Raw genomic sequence first — 18,605 nt, forward strand, 5'->3', positions numbered from 1 at the left:
CTTTTCACCTTTTCAGACTTTCGCTATGCCCCGAGCGGAGTGGACCCATGTTACCAGTCTTTAGGATGGGATGAAGAGACTTCTGCAAGCACCTCTCACAGGAATTCTGCCTACTTACTGCAGGGGGATTCTCAGCAGCCTGACCAGACAAGGCCAATGGCAAACCAGTTGGACTCTACATGCACAAGGCTCCTTTCTCGCACTGAGAAATTAAAACGTGACCCTCACTCAACTGCCAGACCATACCCAAAACAGATGTCTGATATGACACAGACAAAACCTAGCGTATCACAACCAGGCAGTGTGCCAGTTGTTGATGCTCTATAAAAAGGAACAAAAATGTACAACTAACCATATGTTGACTATACATCACCCCCGTTTCTCTGCCTGGAGGATTCCCACATGCTACAACTTTTGTCTTTCTGAATAGTAACCTTTCAGGTTACTGGATCCAGGCTGGATTCCCTTTGTATTTACAAAATGACTGATATATTTAATAAATAATTATACATGCACACACGTACACATGCGTTGTACAACAATCTAATACAAAAAAAAAAAAAATGACAGCATTCTGAAATAAAGAAAAAGTCAGATGTAACTTCAGTTACATGCTGAAGCTTCATCTTCAGTTTCCCTCCAAAATGTACCCGAAGGAAATAACAAACCTACCTGGATTCCAGCAGGATTAATCAGGTCAAAGGCTCCTACTGTATTAAAAACAAATTTCACTACTTTGTTGAAGTTATCATCACCAATACTCCAGGAAGCATCAGTCAAGAATACTATATCTGCTTTGGCACCTCTGCACACTGAAAGACCAAGAAAAGGAACACTTAAAACACATCCATCATACCCCTGTGAAATAATGAGCATTGCTTCAAAATTTGAAAATTCAGGAATGACAAATACTCAGCAAAGCTCTACTTGCTGCAGAGCTAGAGAATATCAGGAACTTTTTCCCCAAATGTATGTTCCTTGCTGTTCTAAACCAGGAAAGGTTGAAGTCTAATAAAGCTCAAGAGCAAATGGATGGCATTAGGAAATTGATCTCAAACTTCATTTCCCTAAAATGCTGTGCTAGTTTTAAATCTATTTCAATTTATGAAAAATAGAATTAAACTCTGAAGCAATGCAGCAACTACATAAAAATACTGAATAATTCTACAAATAAACATACCATCTCGAGCCGGAGGGATCGTGGGAGGCGGAGGAGGTGTGGGTGGCAGAGTTGGTGCCTCTGTAGGTTTGAGGACTGAAATGAAATAATAAATGTTTGACTCCATATAAATTATTTCATTCAAACTCTAGATTACGTATTATACTACCACACAGAAAGATTCTTATTTTTTCTCACTAACCTAAACTACATATAATTGGCAAGGAAAAATTTATTGTGTTACAAGAGTAATGAGATTATAGCTATTGGTTAAAACAAAGGTACATGGTTTCATTCTAACAGGAACATTTTTACATGAGCCTGGTAAGGCTGCACTCTGATAATGCAGCCGTTTTTCAGCCAAATGCTAGGAAATTCTTGGTTTGAAGAAAAGCATAAGAATTTATCTTTCCCTCATAAACTCCAGTTGGCATTACACTGAGAGAAAGAGGAAGGAAGACCACTTAGAAGAGGTCTCGAAAGCCGTTTAGGAGCAAGACAAGCCCTACAGCTGAAACAAGACAAGTTCTACAGACAAAACTGAAGGTTCACAGTATGTATTACCTACCCGTATGCTCCCTCATGGAGACTGGAGGCCCCTCAAGGTTAGGTGTCTGAACAAAGACAGTAGCATTATATTCTGTGTCAGGTGAGAGGCCAGTAAAACAATGGCTCGTTTCTGATCCACGCACTGTGATTTCCTGTCCTCTGGAACCTGTCAAAAACAGCCCAATGGAAAGTTAAAACCCACTATTCCCCTTTTAGTATGTGTACAAAGAAGTGTAGAAATTAGAGACCTCTTTAGAGGAGTTTGGAGCAGAGGGGACAGCAGTCTTATTCTTGTCCCATAAAAGCTTTTCTAGACCAAGATTACATGGTGATTACGTGCAGCACTCTCTCTTTGAAGCTTTTTCACCACTTCAGAAAAACAGGTTATGTTCAGAGCTTTAAAGCTCAAACAGATGTATCTTGGCTTCTGGTGGGTGCTTGACACCATCCCAAATAAGTGGTGCTGGCACTGAAATAAGACAATTGTGTTTCTGGAAAATGCAAAAAATAAAATGCACTTACCATCAGCTGGGTTTAACTTCAGCCTGTAGGAAGTTGCTGCCCGATGAGGCAACCATCGGATACAGAAACTGTCCCAACCCACTTTGTAACTTGTTAGGTCAGAGACATTTAAATACACTGTGAAGAGAGAAAGAGATAAATTGTTCTCTGGAAAATAGTATGTAATGAATGAAGCACATCCAAATGAAAATTGTATTAGCAGCAGTTCTGGTTCAGAAATTGATTTTTTTAAAATGCTAACAGAAGGAAAGGGCTGTTCTAGTCAAATCTCTTCATTTTCTGTGACACCCTAGAGACCCTGGTCTAGCTCTTTACCAAAGCCTAGAGTCTGGCACCTTTCCCATAGCGGGTAGCAGCCCATTTTATGAGTTTTCACATAAAGTAAGTTGAGTTCTTTATAAGACAAGAAACTTCCAAAAATCAGAATCTGACTCATGTATATGGCAGCATGAAAAGAATGTACTGAGTTGGCAAAACTCAGGATGCTTGATGCATCTTAACTGAAGAAATTTTTAGAAGTTTCTTAGCTGAGGGCATTAACAAAATCACTTCCTTCTGAAAAGCTCAAGCTTCAATCATTGGACACTCCTGGGAGTCCTAGCCCTGCTTAGCCTGGTTAGATTCTCTAGTACGTCGGGGACAGTCAAAGATTGACCCCAGCTATAGCTGAATAAAATTTTAGGAAGCAGACTAGAAATTTTTACATCGTCAAATCATTACTTGAAACTATATTTCCATTACTGTTTCCAAGCTTAGTGTTTTTAATGTCTACATCACAGACAGATAAGTAATCTCCATGAGACGATATTCAGACTTTCGAATAACCAGCCGTAAAAATCCTCTCAATCAAGGTTATGTCAGATCAGCATCTGTATCTAGCACAACTACAACAAAATTGTTTTGACTTACATGTAGTGCCTTGATCTGTCAAAGGTATGCTCATTCCAGAATCATACTGGGCATAAACATTCACATCGTAAGTAGTACTGGGAGACAGATTATGCAGGGTGTAAGAAGTCACTTCTCCCACAAAAACCTCCATGGGCTCATTTGAACCTTGAATTGAAAGGAAGTATTGAGGAGGTGCAGAGAGAGAGAAAGATTCACGATTAGGTGAGCGATCAAACTATCTGCCATCTTTTACAGTGCATTAAGTGTTAATCTCATTTTTTCTGAAACAAAACATACTAATATCTTGAATTTTAGCATATTATACTGTTGCAAACAGAACATATATGTAGCTTTATAAGCTATTGTGCAACGGTTGTGTTTAATTTAACTTAAAAAAAGGTATGTATGTTGTTTCATTGTCACATAAAACAACGGTTCTGAAGGATATTAGTACCTAAATACCTATTCAATACTTATCTCACATACACCAGTTCATATTCTCAGAAGGACAAGAGGGATTAAAGAGAGGAAAACAAAGGCTGGTCCAGGACTTTATCTAATCTTTATCTGTATTCAATTTGAACTGTACAATTCAATCTCTGTAACTGAATGTATGAAACACTATATTTGACAGTTTGTGTTTCTTATAAAATACTGATAATAAGTCTTAAGCTTCCATCAAAATCACTAAACAAAGGAAATAAATAAATCCTTTAACACAACCATTTCATGAGACACACGATTTCTATTCTGATCCCCCATTAGCCCCTCACTATTCTGGAAATGCTATACTCAAAATGAACAGATTTTCTTACCCACGGGTTTGTATACAATTTTATAGCCAAGAACAGGGGATGGTGAGGGATCCCAGGAGACTCTGAATCGAGTATACCATTCATCAGTTATATACATGTTTTGAGGAGGAAGCAGGCCAACTAAAAAGAAAGAAAAGCACTCTAATTAGGTTACTGACTGCTTTTCAACCTCTAGAAACTTACATTATAACTCTGTCGCGTAAGAATCACATCAGAGATGTAATTAACATAATGAAACCTTAACAATGTTGGAGTGCCCAAGGAATATGCATCTTAAATTTAAAAAAGAATATGCAATATTAAAACTAATTACCAGTTCTGCCATTTCCAGTCAGTTGTCCACCATCTCCATCTTCATACACAGCCACAACAGTAATTTTATATGGTGTATCTGACTGCAGTGGTTGTAGGATCACATTATTTCTTATCCCCGGAACTGTTGTCTAGATCACAAAAGAACCAGAGGAAAATAAATTCCTGGATCTGATCATAATGATGGTAACTAGAACTGAAAATTTGTCTTGACGCTTGGTGCACTTTTTTTATGTCCACTGTAAATAAAGTCATTTGGGATATCTAAAAGGTTATAGCCTATAAGTAATTATTAGTATTTGTTATTTTAAATTATAAAACACTGTGGTCAGCACAGAAAGATAAATCAAATTGACTCTTCAGTCCCTGCCCTCACATAAGATTGAGATGCTGCAGTTCCTCAGAGACTTCAGTACTGTTCCCTCATAGAAAGGAAAAAGTTATGATAAAGTGTAAACAGAGGAAAAAGCTTCTAAAACAGGGCTGGAAACAGTGTCATTCATGCTACTCATCAGCTTCATTTCTAACTTTTCATTATCCTCACCTTAGAATATCATTTCCTTGGCAGAAACAAGTTAGTCTGAGATGGAAGCTCTAAATATTTTGATATGTAAAACCGTGCCTATTTATGCATCTCTCAATCTCCTCAGCTTCCTGGGGCAGCCCTCCCTATGGCTCCCTTCCCATGAAATGGTAGGTGTAATCCCAAAAGTGACACTGCTCCATAAAAAAAAGTGGCCATAAAGGACTGAACCAGTGGAAACTAACTTGAGATAGATATCTCAAAACATGTCCAGGTCAACATTTTCCATTATTACTTGATAAAAATTTTCAATTCTTTGAGACTTGCTATTTTTATGAAATGTCCAGTATTTTCTATAAGGAAGATATGTGTGTTGAAAAATGTGCGTCCTGATTAACAGGTCCAGTAGGGAATTTTCAAACAGTGAATTTTCATCGTGCCCAATGCAATAATATATAAGCAGTAACATCATTTAAATAGTGCTCTTATACATGTTACATTTTGGCTAGTGGCAGTCAGCAGGAATTCTGCCATTGTCCTCTGTAAGATCAGTGTTTGGCTTTGCTATAAACACCCAAAGAATTTTACAAGCACCGGATTAACTTGTGCTGTCATTAAGCTGCAGGAAATTAAACACAAACACTTACAATTCGTACTGAACCTTACGAAAGCAAGTGAGCTGCTGAATCAAAGTTCCCATTGCTTTCTCATTAAGCTCTGCCAACTCCCTTCAATTTATAAAACACAGAGTTATGTTTATTCTGTTTCTCAGCACACTGACTTCACAATGAATTGAGCATGGAGTAATAGATGCCTATTCACCATACCACAATGTTTGAACTAAATGTCAGGAAGCAGGTTCTGCTCAGAGTCTTCTGATTAACATGTGACTCAGATTTAACAGTATTTTACACAAAAGTTGGTTCATTTTGTAGGGAATAAATAAATAAATAAACTGTTTCATACAGACCATGGCTTCTCAGCGCTGACAACAAAGAACCCACAGGACATGCAAAATGTCCAACATGTAAAATAGGTGTCCTTGTTCTTCTGCAGTGTAAAGAACCAACTGAGAGCGTCTCGGTGCTTACTAAGGAATGACAGAACTCACATATTCATCAATGGGGTCTCCCACGGTGGGTGAATAAATGATCCTGTACTGCTGGACTGGCCCATCGGCGTGGTCCCACTGTACAGAGAGGCTGTTTGTGGTCTCATCGAACACTCTCACGTTCCTCGGGCCGCTGCGAGGCACTACAGAAAGAAAATACAGAAGGTTGTGTGGGGCATGATTCTCCCAGTTCAGTGCTGCTCTCACCGATTCAAACGCTGCCCTGAAGCCCTGAATAAACACATGCAGGTAAATTTAGTCCATTATATTACAGCAGTGCCTGAAGGTCTTACATAGAAATAGGGCCTTAACTGGAGGAACTCGAGCAGTACGGAAGGGAGCAAACATCAGAGGGACATGCGGAGTGATGAGCATTGACAAACGTTTTGCTTCTCTTACTCTTGCAGACAAGTATAACCATAGCCTGGCACATCTGCAAGGGTTTTTTAGATTAATATGGGGATTTAATAGAGAAAGCACAAAAGCAGCAAACAAGAGGTGACCTATTATTGCCACAGACAGTTTCTTTACATGTTATTTCTCGAATGAATTTTAAAGCAGCCAAGTATAAGCCAAGCAAGATCCCAGAAGCTAAGCTGTAACAAGGAAGTTTGGTGTTTAGGCATCTCCAGCAAAAATCAAGCATCTGGGGAAGGTAACATAGAATTCTCATGTGAGACACAAAACACGAAGCCCATTTTTTTCTGTTGCCAGCAAATTCTATCCATCTTAAAGTGCTTGCTTTTTTTTTTTTTTCCAAAAGACAAATTGCTATTTATCTGTAGTCACATTTTAAAGAACAGCTTTAAACCCTTCTTAAATGATCAAATTAGGCTTATTTCACGAGTGAAAATTACTTTGGTGATTACGCATGTACCACAACCGCCAGACAACACAGCGAAACCTCCCTCCCATGGAGGACTAATTGCTTCAGCCATAATTCAGATGTTCTGATCTTGGTGTCACGCTGAACGGCTTACACTGTTTGTGATTGCAACCAATTCTATACGTTCTTCACACAGCAATTTTGACATATTTCACAAAGCAAGCCCTGAACTGCCTCTGCCTCTTACATGTTCTTCCCTGGGCTTGGCTCGGATTCCCTTCTCCATCCGCGTACAGAGCTATGACGTTTATGGAGTAAGCAGTGTCAGGAGTCAAGCGCTCCAGCATCACATCGCGAGTGTTGCCCGGTACCACAATCTAAAACAGAAACAAAAGGTGCGTATATAGAAAAAAAAAGTATCATTCAGATGATACTGCATCTTTGTAGAGTGAAGAATTTGGATAAAATATAGAAAAATTGGGAACATGACCAGACTGTACATTTTCCAAGAAAAGTAATACAATTTAATAATGTTGATAAACATTCAAGAGCAGGTACCAAAAAAAAAAAAAAGAATAAATACATAAGGAGCTCTCATTCTGGAAATGGAATTGTTATTATTTTACATTTTACATAAAAATAGGTTAGAGAAAAAGAAGAAACATTCAGGAACAGAAACCGAAAATCTATATTGTCATGGTTTACTGACATATAAAGGACATTTCCTATTATACTAATACAGGGGTTCCCAGTTGTCGGGGGGGTAATATGCAGTTTCACTTTACGGATGCAAATGATTCATTAAAAATCGTACACTTCCTTACACAAAACCATACCCATCTGTACCTGTACAGTATTGGGTGCACATTTTGTGTGAGCACATTCACAGACTTAGCTCTAAAACTGCACCTATTTCTTCACAAAGCCAAGAACTCTCACTTCACTCCTGGAGGGCAAATTTTCACCCACATCCAGACTCCGCTGCTCACCATGACCTACTTAAACACTAATGACTTGAGGTGAACAGATGGTTTCGTGGTAAAATCACACAAACATGGCATTTGGCTTCATAATTAAACATTTCCTAATAAATATTCGGTGTTTCCTTCTGAATTTTAAAAAAAAAAAAAAAAAAAAAAAAAAAAAAAAAAGGTTTATTTTAACTTATCTTTACCTGCAATATGATAAAGGATACTCAATACCCAGTTTTAAATGGGTGTCTTATTTCTTATTTCTCTTATTTCACCAAATTAAGAATTTATTTACAATGGACTAAATTCCTGTAGACTGTTTTCAGCAGGGACACTCCTGGGCAGACAGTTGGCTTGAGGTTATTATTATTGTTCTACACTCATTGAAGGAAGCAATACCCTCCACGCACTTTCAAGGAACAGTATAAAAACTAAATTACTTACAGATTCTGATGGCCTTGGGCCAGACAGTGGAGAGTAATTAATTCTATATTGCTGTACCGGACCCGGAGCAGGTTCCCACCGGACATTCATGCTGTTTGGTGTGGGATTGTAAACTTGGATGTTTCTGGGTGTTCCTCTCTCCACTAGAGCAAGGATAATTTAAAGTCAGTTTTGCAAAGTTGTTGACGTAAGTCCTAGTTCTACTCGAATTCATAACAGCGCTCAAAGGACGCTGAGAAGCGCATCGGCCCAAGATAAACACATTACTTCTGTTGCCCCAAAATCTACAGATCTAAGAATCTCAGTTACTGGACTTTATAAACAGACAGCAAAGTACATCTGTTTATGCTGCAAATTGCAAGTATGATCGTAACACTTTGTTACCCTGCTGTCGACCAGACAGATATGGAAATTAGCCATAAACTACACATTTTAGCTCATACTGACATTAGGAACTCACACTCCCCAGAAAATTTTAAGTACGTGGTATGGACATAAGCATGGATTAACCCCAGTATTTGCCATTTGCTCACCAGTATTGTTACTGGCACTACAGTTCAAATTTTCCTGCTGTGTGGAAGTGAACAGTGAATTTGCTGCACAACGTCAGAGCTGAGTTTGTCGGAGATAAGTGGGCTGAAAACCTCCACCCGAATAAGCAAACAAAGCGGAATAACTTACAGAGCTGCAGCCATAACCAAGCAGGTGAACAGAGTTTCTTACACTTTATTTTCCCCAAAGCTAAAACATAACTTCCATATTCGACGTAAGATCAATTTCTAATGATCTGAGCAACTCACACACAAAAAATCCTAACATTTTCTTCAAAAGGGCTATTTTACTTACAAGTTCTTCCAGTGTCAGAGACACGCCCACCATCCCCCTCTGGGAAAACTGGAACCACGGTGACAGTGTAAGGTGTGTTGGGTTCCAGAGTCCTCAGGATGACATAGTTTGTGTTTCCTGGCACTGTCGTCTGCAAAATTAAAACAACAGGTAGGGGCATGACATTCACATAAGTAGGCAAAAAGTTTAAGCTTTTTTGTATCTTCCTCACTTCTCCACCACATCTCATTTCAAGACTGGATGTGATAAAAATTTGACAAAAGATGAAGCCTGAAGTAACAGGGTTCATGGTATCTGCTGGAATTGCCTTTCAAGAAGGTTCCGTCTTGGAATTAACAAAAATGGCGGTTAAGTCCTATGTTCTCCAATACAATTGCTTACAGCTACATTCACCTTTGGGTCCAAATCCTGTTCTGCTAGTAACAGGAGCAGAATCTGCAGTGACCTCTTTAACAACTACTATTTAGCAGCTCAGAGGCATTTAAAAGACAATTTATAAATAAAAAATACTAAGCATTATATAACACTAAAATATGCTAATCATAGAATCATAGAATGGTTAGAGTTGGAAGGGACCTTAAAGATCATCCAGTTCCAACCCCCTGCCCTGGGCAGGGACACCTCCCACCAGACCAGGTTGCTCAAAGCCCCATCCAGCCTGGCCTTGAACCCCTCCAGGGATGGGGCAGCCACAGCTTCTCTGGGCAACCTGGGCCAAGGTCTCACCACCCTCACAGCAAAGAATTTCTTCCTAATATCTAATCTAAATCTCCCCTCTTCCAATTTAAAACCATTACCCCTTGTCCTGTCACTACACTTCCTGACAAAGAGTCCCTCTCCGGCTCTCCTGTAGGCTCCCTTCAGATATTGGAAGGCTGCTATGAGGTCTCCCCGGAGCCTTCTCTTCTCCAGGCTGAACAACCCCAGCTCTGTCAGCCTGTCTTCATAGGAGAGGTGCTTCATCCCTCTGATCATCTTCGTGGCCCTCCGCTGGACCCGTTCCAACAGCTCCATGTCCTTCCTGTGTCAAGGACTCCAAAGCTGGACACAGTATTCCAGATGGGGTCTCACGAGCGCAGAGTAGAGGGGTGGGATCACCTCCCGTGACCTGCTGGCCACACTTCTCTTGATGCAGCCCAGGATGCAGTTGGCTTTCTGGGCTACCAGTGCGCATTGCCAGCTCATGTTGAGCTTCTCATCCACCAGCACCCCCAAGTCCTTCTCCTCAGGGCTGCTCTCTAGCCATTCTCCGCTAATGACAATAATTAATGAGCAGCTCGCGTTAGAAAGCAAAATTCCACAGCATTTAAGAACATTTATCAGCAGCAGCTCCTAGGTGCTATTGGAACAGTGTCGATTCACGTACTCCTCATTTCATGGGCTCATCAAATGCACAGATGTGGGAAAAGAAACAAAAGTGGGAAAGAATAATATTTTCCCAGTTTACAACAAGGGTTCCTATTTTCCAAGATTGTTTTGGCTCTTTAGCAACTTAGTAATTCTATGAGATTGGAATAAGACACCTATGTGGATTTTTCTGCTTGCACAAGTATCATCCTGGCTGCCTCCCTACAGCCATATGACTTTTTAGCAGGAAAAATGGCTAGAAATGAGGTCTGCTGACTTTCTAGCCTTTTGTAGACCCTGAAGTCAGCTTTACATTCAAATGCACTGCTCTAAAAAACAAACAAATACTGCATGTGGTACTAAATCCCTGCACTAAGAACTAACCACTGGAGGTCTACTATATAAAATCAATAATCCCTAATACATATGGGAGTGACTGACTCTCATGGAGGCGCTTTGCATGTTCTCCAGGGTAGCTACGAACAGAAAAAAAACCCCCGTGGTTTTTTTCACTGGGGTGAAAACAGTGGTATTTCTGGTATTTCTCTCACCAGCACCACGAGCTGCAATTTATCTGAGGCACCTAGTGAGATCCACACAAAAATATTTACCATTTCTTCTGCGCCTCCAGCCGTAGGTCCATAAAAGACTTTATACTGGCGAGGGCTTCCTTCTGCATGATCCCATCGAACGTTCAGAGTGCTGGTGGTTGGGTCGTAAACCAGCAAGTTCCTCACAGTGGTGAGAGGTTCTGAAACAGAGCGATGAGCTGTCAGAAATGTGGAACCACATTCTCTTGCCTGCGCTGCCAGATCATGCCCGTGCAATGTATCGTTAGGAAATTTAAAAACCAGCAGGGTTAATAGCTCATGTTAAATGTTATTTGTCTTCATTAATCAGAATGCATCAGCCCCATCCAACAGCATAAGGAATGCTAATTAGACTAAGAAAAATTTATTTCTGGACACTATTTTAGAATTATAGGATGAGTAGAGAGGTGGGGGTTGGTCTCTTCTCCCAAGTCACAGGTGATGGGACAAGAGGAAATGGCCTCAAGTTGCGCCAGGAGAGGTTTAGGATGGGTATTAGGAAAAAATTTTACACTGAAATGGTTATTAAGCCTTGGAATGGGCTGCCCAGGGCAGTGGTGGAGTCACCATCCCTGGAGGGATTTGAAAGTCGGGTAGACATAGAGCTTAGAGATCTGGTTTAGTGATGGTTTTTGTCAGTGTTGGGTTGATGGTTGGACTTGATGATCTGAAAGGTCCCTTTCCAACCTGGGCAATTCTATGATTCTATGACTGTTTTCCTCATTCCTCTCCAAACACATTGCTATGTCTGACTTTCTATCGCAGAATTTCTATTTATTAAGAAATTTCTAGTTAAATAATTAATTAGTGAATTGGCTTTTATACTTGAAGTACCCCTGGGAGCAAATCACTCAGTGTTTTGTACCGCAGGACCAAAACAATGCTACCAACATCCAGTGGCAGAGTCTCAAGGAGCGGACTGTAAAGGTCAGGCTCTGAACTGAAGGGGCTGAGGGGAAAATAGTAAACTTGTAATTAACAGCACACATATAAGATTCCTATGCCTTCAGATGCTTTAAGGTGTTTACCAAATTGTGGCATAAGACAATTAAACAGACGAAAATGAGGAAGAAGTTCCATAGTAGCCTTAGGGTTTTTCTCAGCCTTAAAAGCTGGGCATCCAGTCAAAGGCAGTGGTCCAGGGACCGACACGCCTCCTTACTTTAGGGACTTGAAACCCATCAAAGGACAAATGACAAATACAGATGGGATGAACTTCACCACAAGGAATTTTTCTTGGCTCATTTGAAAAGCAACACATCAGTATTGCTTCACGCCTGATAAGAAGATCTCAATAAGCTACGTACTGGTTCTGCCTCGTCCTGTCATTCGTCCGCCCTCGCCGTCTGCGTACATTGAGGACACGGTGATAGCATATGGTGTGTCAGGCTGCAGCTTCTGTATCACCACGCTGTTCTGCCGCCCTCCGACCACAGTCTGCAGCAAAACAAAAGGAAAACATTAAAATCCCTATTACGCTGCCCCTTCTACGCTTACTGTTACAGTGGAGAATGTAAGTGCCTGACGCAGAGTGGGAACCGCTATGATGTATCATACGCTGCAATGCTCTCGCGATTGACACTGATGGTAGACACTGAACAATAATAATATTTAGTAGATATTAATTTTAGCAAGTTTAGACAAGTCCAGCGACACAAAGCCAGTATTCTTTAAGACCTCCAGACTCACACATAACCACAATTATACATCAGCTGCCAGCACAGAGCTGTTTCTCTGCGTTGCCCCTGACTATGTCATTCTGAAGTCAATGACAGTCTTTCATTCACTTTGATAGACTTTGAATTGGGCCCTTTATGCTTTGCTCTCAGGTAGAATGCAAGCTCGGAATAAATGACAACATTCTAATGTACATCTGATAGAATATCAACATTGCCTCTCCTTGATTTCAAAAATTTTACAGCATGATACTTCAGCTTCCAAAACATCTTTGTTAAGAGTCTAAAATCATTAGTGATGGTTATAAATGGATGGATATATCTTTCATTTGAATTTTTCTTTTACAGACCATCCTGTGATGATAATCACCAAGTAAAAGATTTACAGTGCACTGAGAATAATACTTAGATCTTCAGCATTTGTGACTCATGAGATTTTTGGGGTTTAAATTGTGTGAAATTACACTTGCTCAAGAGCATCCTTTGTACTTTTAAGACTAGGTGCACCTTTTCAAAGCCTATTCAGCTAATACGTTTGTCATCACACATATAAGCTTCTGATGATGAAGAACTGATATTGAGCAACCATTTATACATCTTCACATTTCATAGCAGTAGTTTGTTTTAATTTACAAGGAAAATTTTATTTGTACTCAAGTGTAAAAAGCTCAGTTCAAAGCAGAAATGCCTTTAGCATCCCATCATGGCTGCCCCTATATTTTAGTACCTGTTTGCCTTTCAAAACCTGACCCTAAATGATCACAATGGTCTCTGGAATTCAATATGTAGTTTTTGCAGAGTTGTCTTCAAATCATCTGTGCTCTTTCTTGGTGCTGAGGCCATAAAATGTCAGACAGAGCAACAAAAGAACTTCTAGAAATTCTGTTTTAAGTATTTTAGTGGAGACTCTGTTCCTGCCTACCCAGCAGCTGCAGTTTAACCAAATATAACAGTAACAAAAAGAGCAGACAAGGAATTACTGTCACAGGACTGAGAATTATTTGCAGACAGACATTAAAATGCCACAAACAGAGCATGACTGTTCCCTGTACTTTCCTCAAAAAGAGGTGTCTTCTCCAACTACCACCACTGGACTCTATCCACTTATGAAGAATTAAGTCTAAGTCTATTCTTTGCACAAATTTCAACAGAATACCCATAATTCTTTTTTTATTCCAGTACCAGAAATTAAGTACAGATATTAACCTTACTGTTGTTCCTTATTCTTTTAGGGATTTCTCACTAATCTTGCATTCAACTATTCAATTCAATTACCTCAACTCAAATGCATGCTGTTCAGAAGAGAGTAAAAATGGGTGCGTAAGGATCCCACTGATTCTAGAGTAAACATTCCTCGATACACTTCTGAACATGTGTGATCTCCAACCACAGGAACAAGCTAATGAGTGTGGTTTTCATCTGAGAGCATTCCTCTGAGTCATTTGGCAGCAACAACAAGAGCCTCCCACTGCAGAATAGGGCATTTTTAAGTAGCAGAGATTTCTGATAAACAGGCTGCTGGAATTCCTGTTCCCAGACGGTGTTGCGTAGGCCACCAGCATCCAACACAGCTCTTGCTGACGATGCCAGGAAAGCTGGCTGGTCACCCGGTACTGGCTCTCCCTATCGTTACAGCTGCTCAGTCATATTAAAAGACGCTAAAATTCAGAATCACAGAATCACAGAATGATATGGGGCTGGAAGGGACCTCTGGAGATCACCCAGTCCAACCCCCTGCCACAGCAGGGTCACCCAGAGCAGGTCCCACAGGAACATGTCCAGACGGGTTTGAAAGCCTCCAGATACAGAGACTCCACCACCTCTCTGGGCAGCCTCTTCCAGGGCTCTGCCACCCTCACAGGAAAGAAGTTCCTCCTCATGTTGAGATGGAACTTCCCATGTTCCAGTTTGTGCCCGTTCCCTCTTGTCCTGTCTCTGGGCACCACTGAAAAAAGACTGGCCCCATCCTCCTGACACCCACCCTTGAAGTATTTATAGGCGTTGATCAGATCCCCCCTCAGCCTTCTCTTCTCCAGACTAAAAAGATCCAAGTCCCTCAGACCTTCCTCATAAGAGAGATGCTCCAGGCCCCTCATCATCTTTGTAGCCCTTTGCTGTGCCCTCTCCAGCTGTTCCCTGTCCTTCTTGAACTGGACCCAGTGCTCCAGATGTGGCCTCACCAGGGCAGAGCAGAGGGGCAGGACCTGAAACCCTTCCTTAGTGTATGTTCTGCATGGATTCGTTTTTGCAGCTGCAGCTTCTGGGTGGTTTTTCTGTCCCTAGTGTGGTAAGGGACAGTCTCAACTGTCCACAGTATGTTCCACGGCAAAGTCCCTCTGATAGGACATAAATCATGCTATGGAAACCATGGAAAACTATGGGTTATGGAAGGAGTCGTGGTAGTTCATATCATTGCTCGTTGTGATGATTGCTTGTCTGTGACTTGTAGTCTCATGTCCTAATTGATTTGTTCCTCAATACATTTTAACTTTATTCTAGTTATATCTATTATTATCTGATTATCTGATTTTTCAAGAAAACGGGCTGTATCCAAAGTTATTTTTGCTCCATAAAGAGCATTCTATCTTGGATTTGAAAGGGGAGAAAGAAAAAGGTGGGAATATATACCTATTCTCTATAAATATTAATCTTTACCTAAAAGGTGATTAACATATGCACTGCTGTGCTTTGAAAATAAATTATTCTAAGGAATTAATTTGCAGAACTGTCAGTTAAGGTTGAATAAATATAGCACTTCAAAATGAGTTACCGACTGTTCGGGGCCATCCCCACTGATGGGTTGGTAAATGATCCTGTATCTCTGCACGCGGCCACTGGCCGGGTCCCACTTCACAGTCAAACTGTGGGACGTTGCATTGTACACCTGAAGGTTTCGCGGGCCACTCTTTGGGGCTGAGAAACATAATAAAGAGAGGAATAAATATGTAATTCAGACCAAAAAAAAGCAGGTACAAACACTTCATTTATACTTTTAGGGCTGCATGAATGCCTAAGCAAGAGCAGAATGTATTAAGTACAAGATAACATAAACTGTGATGTTTGTAAAATAACAAGCGTGATAATCTAGTGTTTAGTATTCTTCCAAATACACAATAATATTTATTAAATGATCTCAGCTTTTTAATGTCAACATTCCTCACAGTTTAGAAAAAAATATAGCTATGAGTTTTCTTTAATAATACCATACCTGGAAATGCAGATTCTTACCTTGTGTGGTGATAGGTACCAAAGGTACTAGAAAAAAAGTAGAAAGAGTTTTCAGAATTCTTGTATGTGTACGCTTTCTGATTTAATAACAACGAACAACAACAGAAACTGCCTCTTTAAAGGCAGAAACTCTTTATTTACTTACATGTTCTTTCACTGCCAATGAGGTCATCGCTTTCTGATTCATCCGGATAGATGGCAGTAACGGAGATGTCATATAACGTATCTGGATTCAAATTTTCAAAGACCACACTATTCTCATCCCCATTTAAGATAGTCTTGTGGAGAAATATTTAAAAAAAGAAAAAAGTAATAAATAAAAACAAAACTAACAAAACCAAACAAGCAAAGAATGGGATATGAGTAACTTTTTACACAGTAATACCACTCCAAGTGGCTGTGACTGTGTGTTCTCCACCTTCTCACTGAATTTCCGTTAAGCACAACAACTTGCAATTTACAGGCCATTTACTAATTACACTTCCGATTTTCAAAATATGTCCTCTGAGAGACTACCCACAAAATCTTATGGTGACCACTGATTCTTACCTCCTGTTTTTCCGGTCTTCCATAGGGTCCCCAGGTTATTCTATAAAGAGAGACGTCTGGAGCTCCGTGATCCCAAGTTCCTCTGAAACTATTGGTGGTGACGTCTGTGATTCTGAGATTGACGGGCGCTGGCACAGGCTCTGTTATGAGAAAAGGAAAAGTATTCCACAAAATGTAACTACAAAATAAAGATAGTTAAACCATGGAATTACTCAGATGAAGAATTGAGATTGTGTAGAAGATTCGCCTCTCAGTTACCATGATTCTAATGACCACAGTAAAGTGTTGGAGTACAACAGAGCCCACCTACACTAAGGAAATCATACTTCATAAGGTCACATCACCAGATTATTGTCTGATATCTCCACTGACCTCAGCAGAGGTCACAACCCACACGCCTCCTCACAACAACTGAAGTCCTAACTCTCACATTTTGGAGTTCGAAGCAGTGATTCTGAACTCCCACACACAGAGATCAAGCTCCTGCATGAGTTTCTCCCAGATCTTAAAATTCTTTATATAAGCCAAATAAGTCATGACTGAATCACAGCACTTATTTTAGAAAAAATCCACAGAGGTTAACTGTACATGAAGGAGGCAAAATATTATAGCCACTGGGAAGAAATGAGTAAATAGGTAAAAGCGGAGAATTAAACTAAAAATAATTTCTTTGGCAGAGCTTTCCTCCTTTTCCTTACACACACATTCACACAAAACCACAGCTATAGAAAAAGGTTAGCGCAAAAGCAAGGAAAAAAAAAAATCTCACACTTGCTGAGCCTGCAGGCTCGGTGTTTACTGCAATAAGACACTGAACTCATCTCAGATTCCCAGGGATTATCATGTTGCAAATAATGCTACAAATGCGAGAAAAATGTTTCTCAAGATAGATTAAATTACAGTTCCCCCTCAACTCAGTAATATATTGCAGCACACGCAACTTAAATGGAACATAAGGCAAAAATACCCACGAGCAGGGTTATCAGGAAAACTTACGAGTGACGGCTTCTGCGTTTATGGGTAGGGATTCCCCTTCGTCGTACACAGCAACAACTTTGACATTATACAGCGTTTGGGAGGACAGGTCGGAGAGAGTGGTGCTCGTTTTGAGTCTGTCGATTTCCACCTAAGAATAAAAATAGTCACTTAAGAACAGTAAATTGCTCTATTTCTGATGCCTCATTTGATTAAATGGCAGAAATTCCTGTACTGAAAAACGCAGAAGTATTTTGCGCTCAATTTTGCCATTTTCCCCTAAATTTAAACCCGAATATTGAGTGCTATCTCCTAACTTCTTTGCAAAGCATATTGTCTCTTAGAGCTCAGCAAGATAGCACTTAGCAGAGAGTAGAACTGGCTATTTATCAAAGCACAGGAAAATTCTCCAGCCAGTTTGAGGATTTTTCCTCTCTGGAGGAGGAAGAAGAGAGGACACACAAAGAAATCTCTCTCATGTTTATTCAGTTTCCAAGAAATCAGTACCTTTTCCTGACTGCAGCCACTAAGACTGAAGTTCTTCACTCTCAATGGTGATTTATGATACTCCTTTTACTGTAATTTTAGTAACATAGCTCTTCAAAATAGAACTGTTTTCTAGTACTTTCAAAAATGTTCCTTTCATTTACCTCCTTCACATCGTCTTCCTCAGCTATTTTGTATCTTAGGATGTATTTTCGAACTTTCCCTGGGGCAGGATCCCAACGGATGTTCATGCTGCTGTGAGTAACGTCCTGAATTGTTAAGCCTCTGGGTCCTGGCAAAGGTACTGTAAAAATAATGACAGTAATAAGTGAAAATGCTGTTCGCAACAGAGGTACAGATCTTTCACAGAAGGAATTGAATTCTTTTCATGCATTTCATTGAAATGGAGGCAATGACTTCCTGGGAAGTTCATTGCTCTGGCCATTAGATGAGACAGTTTAAGAGCTTATCGTCCCAGCAATGAGCAAAATAGAAATAAACTGTGGCAGCTTCACCTTGGTAAATAAGAAGCACAAGGCTTTTAGAGGTATCAGTGCTTAAGATCATAAATTTTGGTGACAACAGTCACTTTTCATGTAAAGTTAAGGGCTGAACATTTTTTAAGAACATAAGAATAACCATACTGCATGCATCTAGCCCAGAAACACACCTTTGCCAGTAGGAAATGTTTAAGGAAAAATATTTAATGAAAGATTTAGATCAATGTGTGTGTGTGTTTAGATCAATTTTTTTCTTGGTATGGCATGTTTCCTTGGATTTTCTGT

The 18,605-nt window shown here is 40.0% G+C and overlaps 1 protein-coding gene across 1 annotated transcript in view; it reads right to left on the reverse strand.

Moving 5' to 3' along the window:
* Positions 1–18,605, reverse strand: part of COL12A1 (collagen type XII alpha 1 chain) — a 98,263-nt gene that overhangs the window by 35,634 nt on the left and 44,024 nt on the right. Inside the window, exons 25-43 of the mRNA XM_074150628.1 lie at positions 17,985–18,124; positions 17,356–17,485; positions 16,360–16,499; positions 15,956–16,088; positions 15,811–15,837; positions 15,353–15,495; positions 12,214–12,343; positions 10,928–11,067; positions 8,970–9,099; positions 8,124–8,266; positions 6,956–7,085; positions 5,883–6,025; positions 4,250–4,379; positions 3,937–4,056; positions 3,140–3,286; positions 2,231–2,347; positions 1,728–1,874; positions 1,181–1,255; positions 673–812 (exon numbers count right to left, since the gene is read on the reverse strand). Of these exons, the coding sequence (XP_074006729.1) occupies positions 673–812; positions 1,181–1,255; positions 1,728–1,874; positions 2,231–2,347; positions 3,140–3,286; positions 3,937–4,056; positions 4,250–4,379; positions 5,883–6,025; positions 6,956–7,085; positions 8,124–8,266; positions 8,970–9,099; positions 10,928–11,067; positions 12,214–12,343; positions 15,353–15,495; positions 15,811–15,837; positions 15,956–16,088; positions 16,360–16,499; positions 17,356–17,485; positions 17,985–18,124 (2,405 nt within the window). The remainder of the gene's footprint in view (positions 1–672; positions 813–1,180; positions 1,256–1,727; positions 1,875–2,230; positions 2,348–3,139; positions 3,287–3,936; positions 4,057–4,249; positions 4,380–5,882; positions 6,026–6,955; positions 7,086–8,123; positions 8,267–8,969; positions 9,100–10,927; positions 11,068–12,213; positions 12,344–15,352; positions 15,496–15,810; positions 15,838–15,955; positions 16,089–16,359; positions 16,500–17,355; positions 17,486–17,984; positions 18,125–18,605) is intronic.

This window comes from Numenius arquata, chromosome 7 (assembly GCF_964106895.1).
Source record: "Numenius arquata chromosome 7, bNumArq3.hap1.1, whole genome shotgun sequence".
Classification (NCBI taxonomy): Eukaryota; Metazoa; Chordata; class Aves; order Charadriiformes; family Scolopacidae; genus Numenius; species Numenius arquata.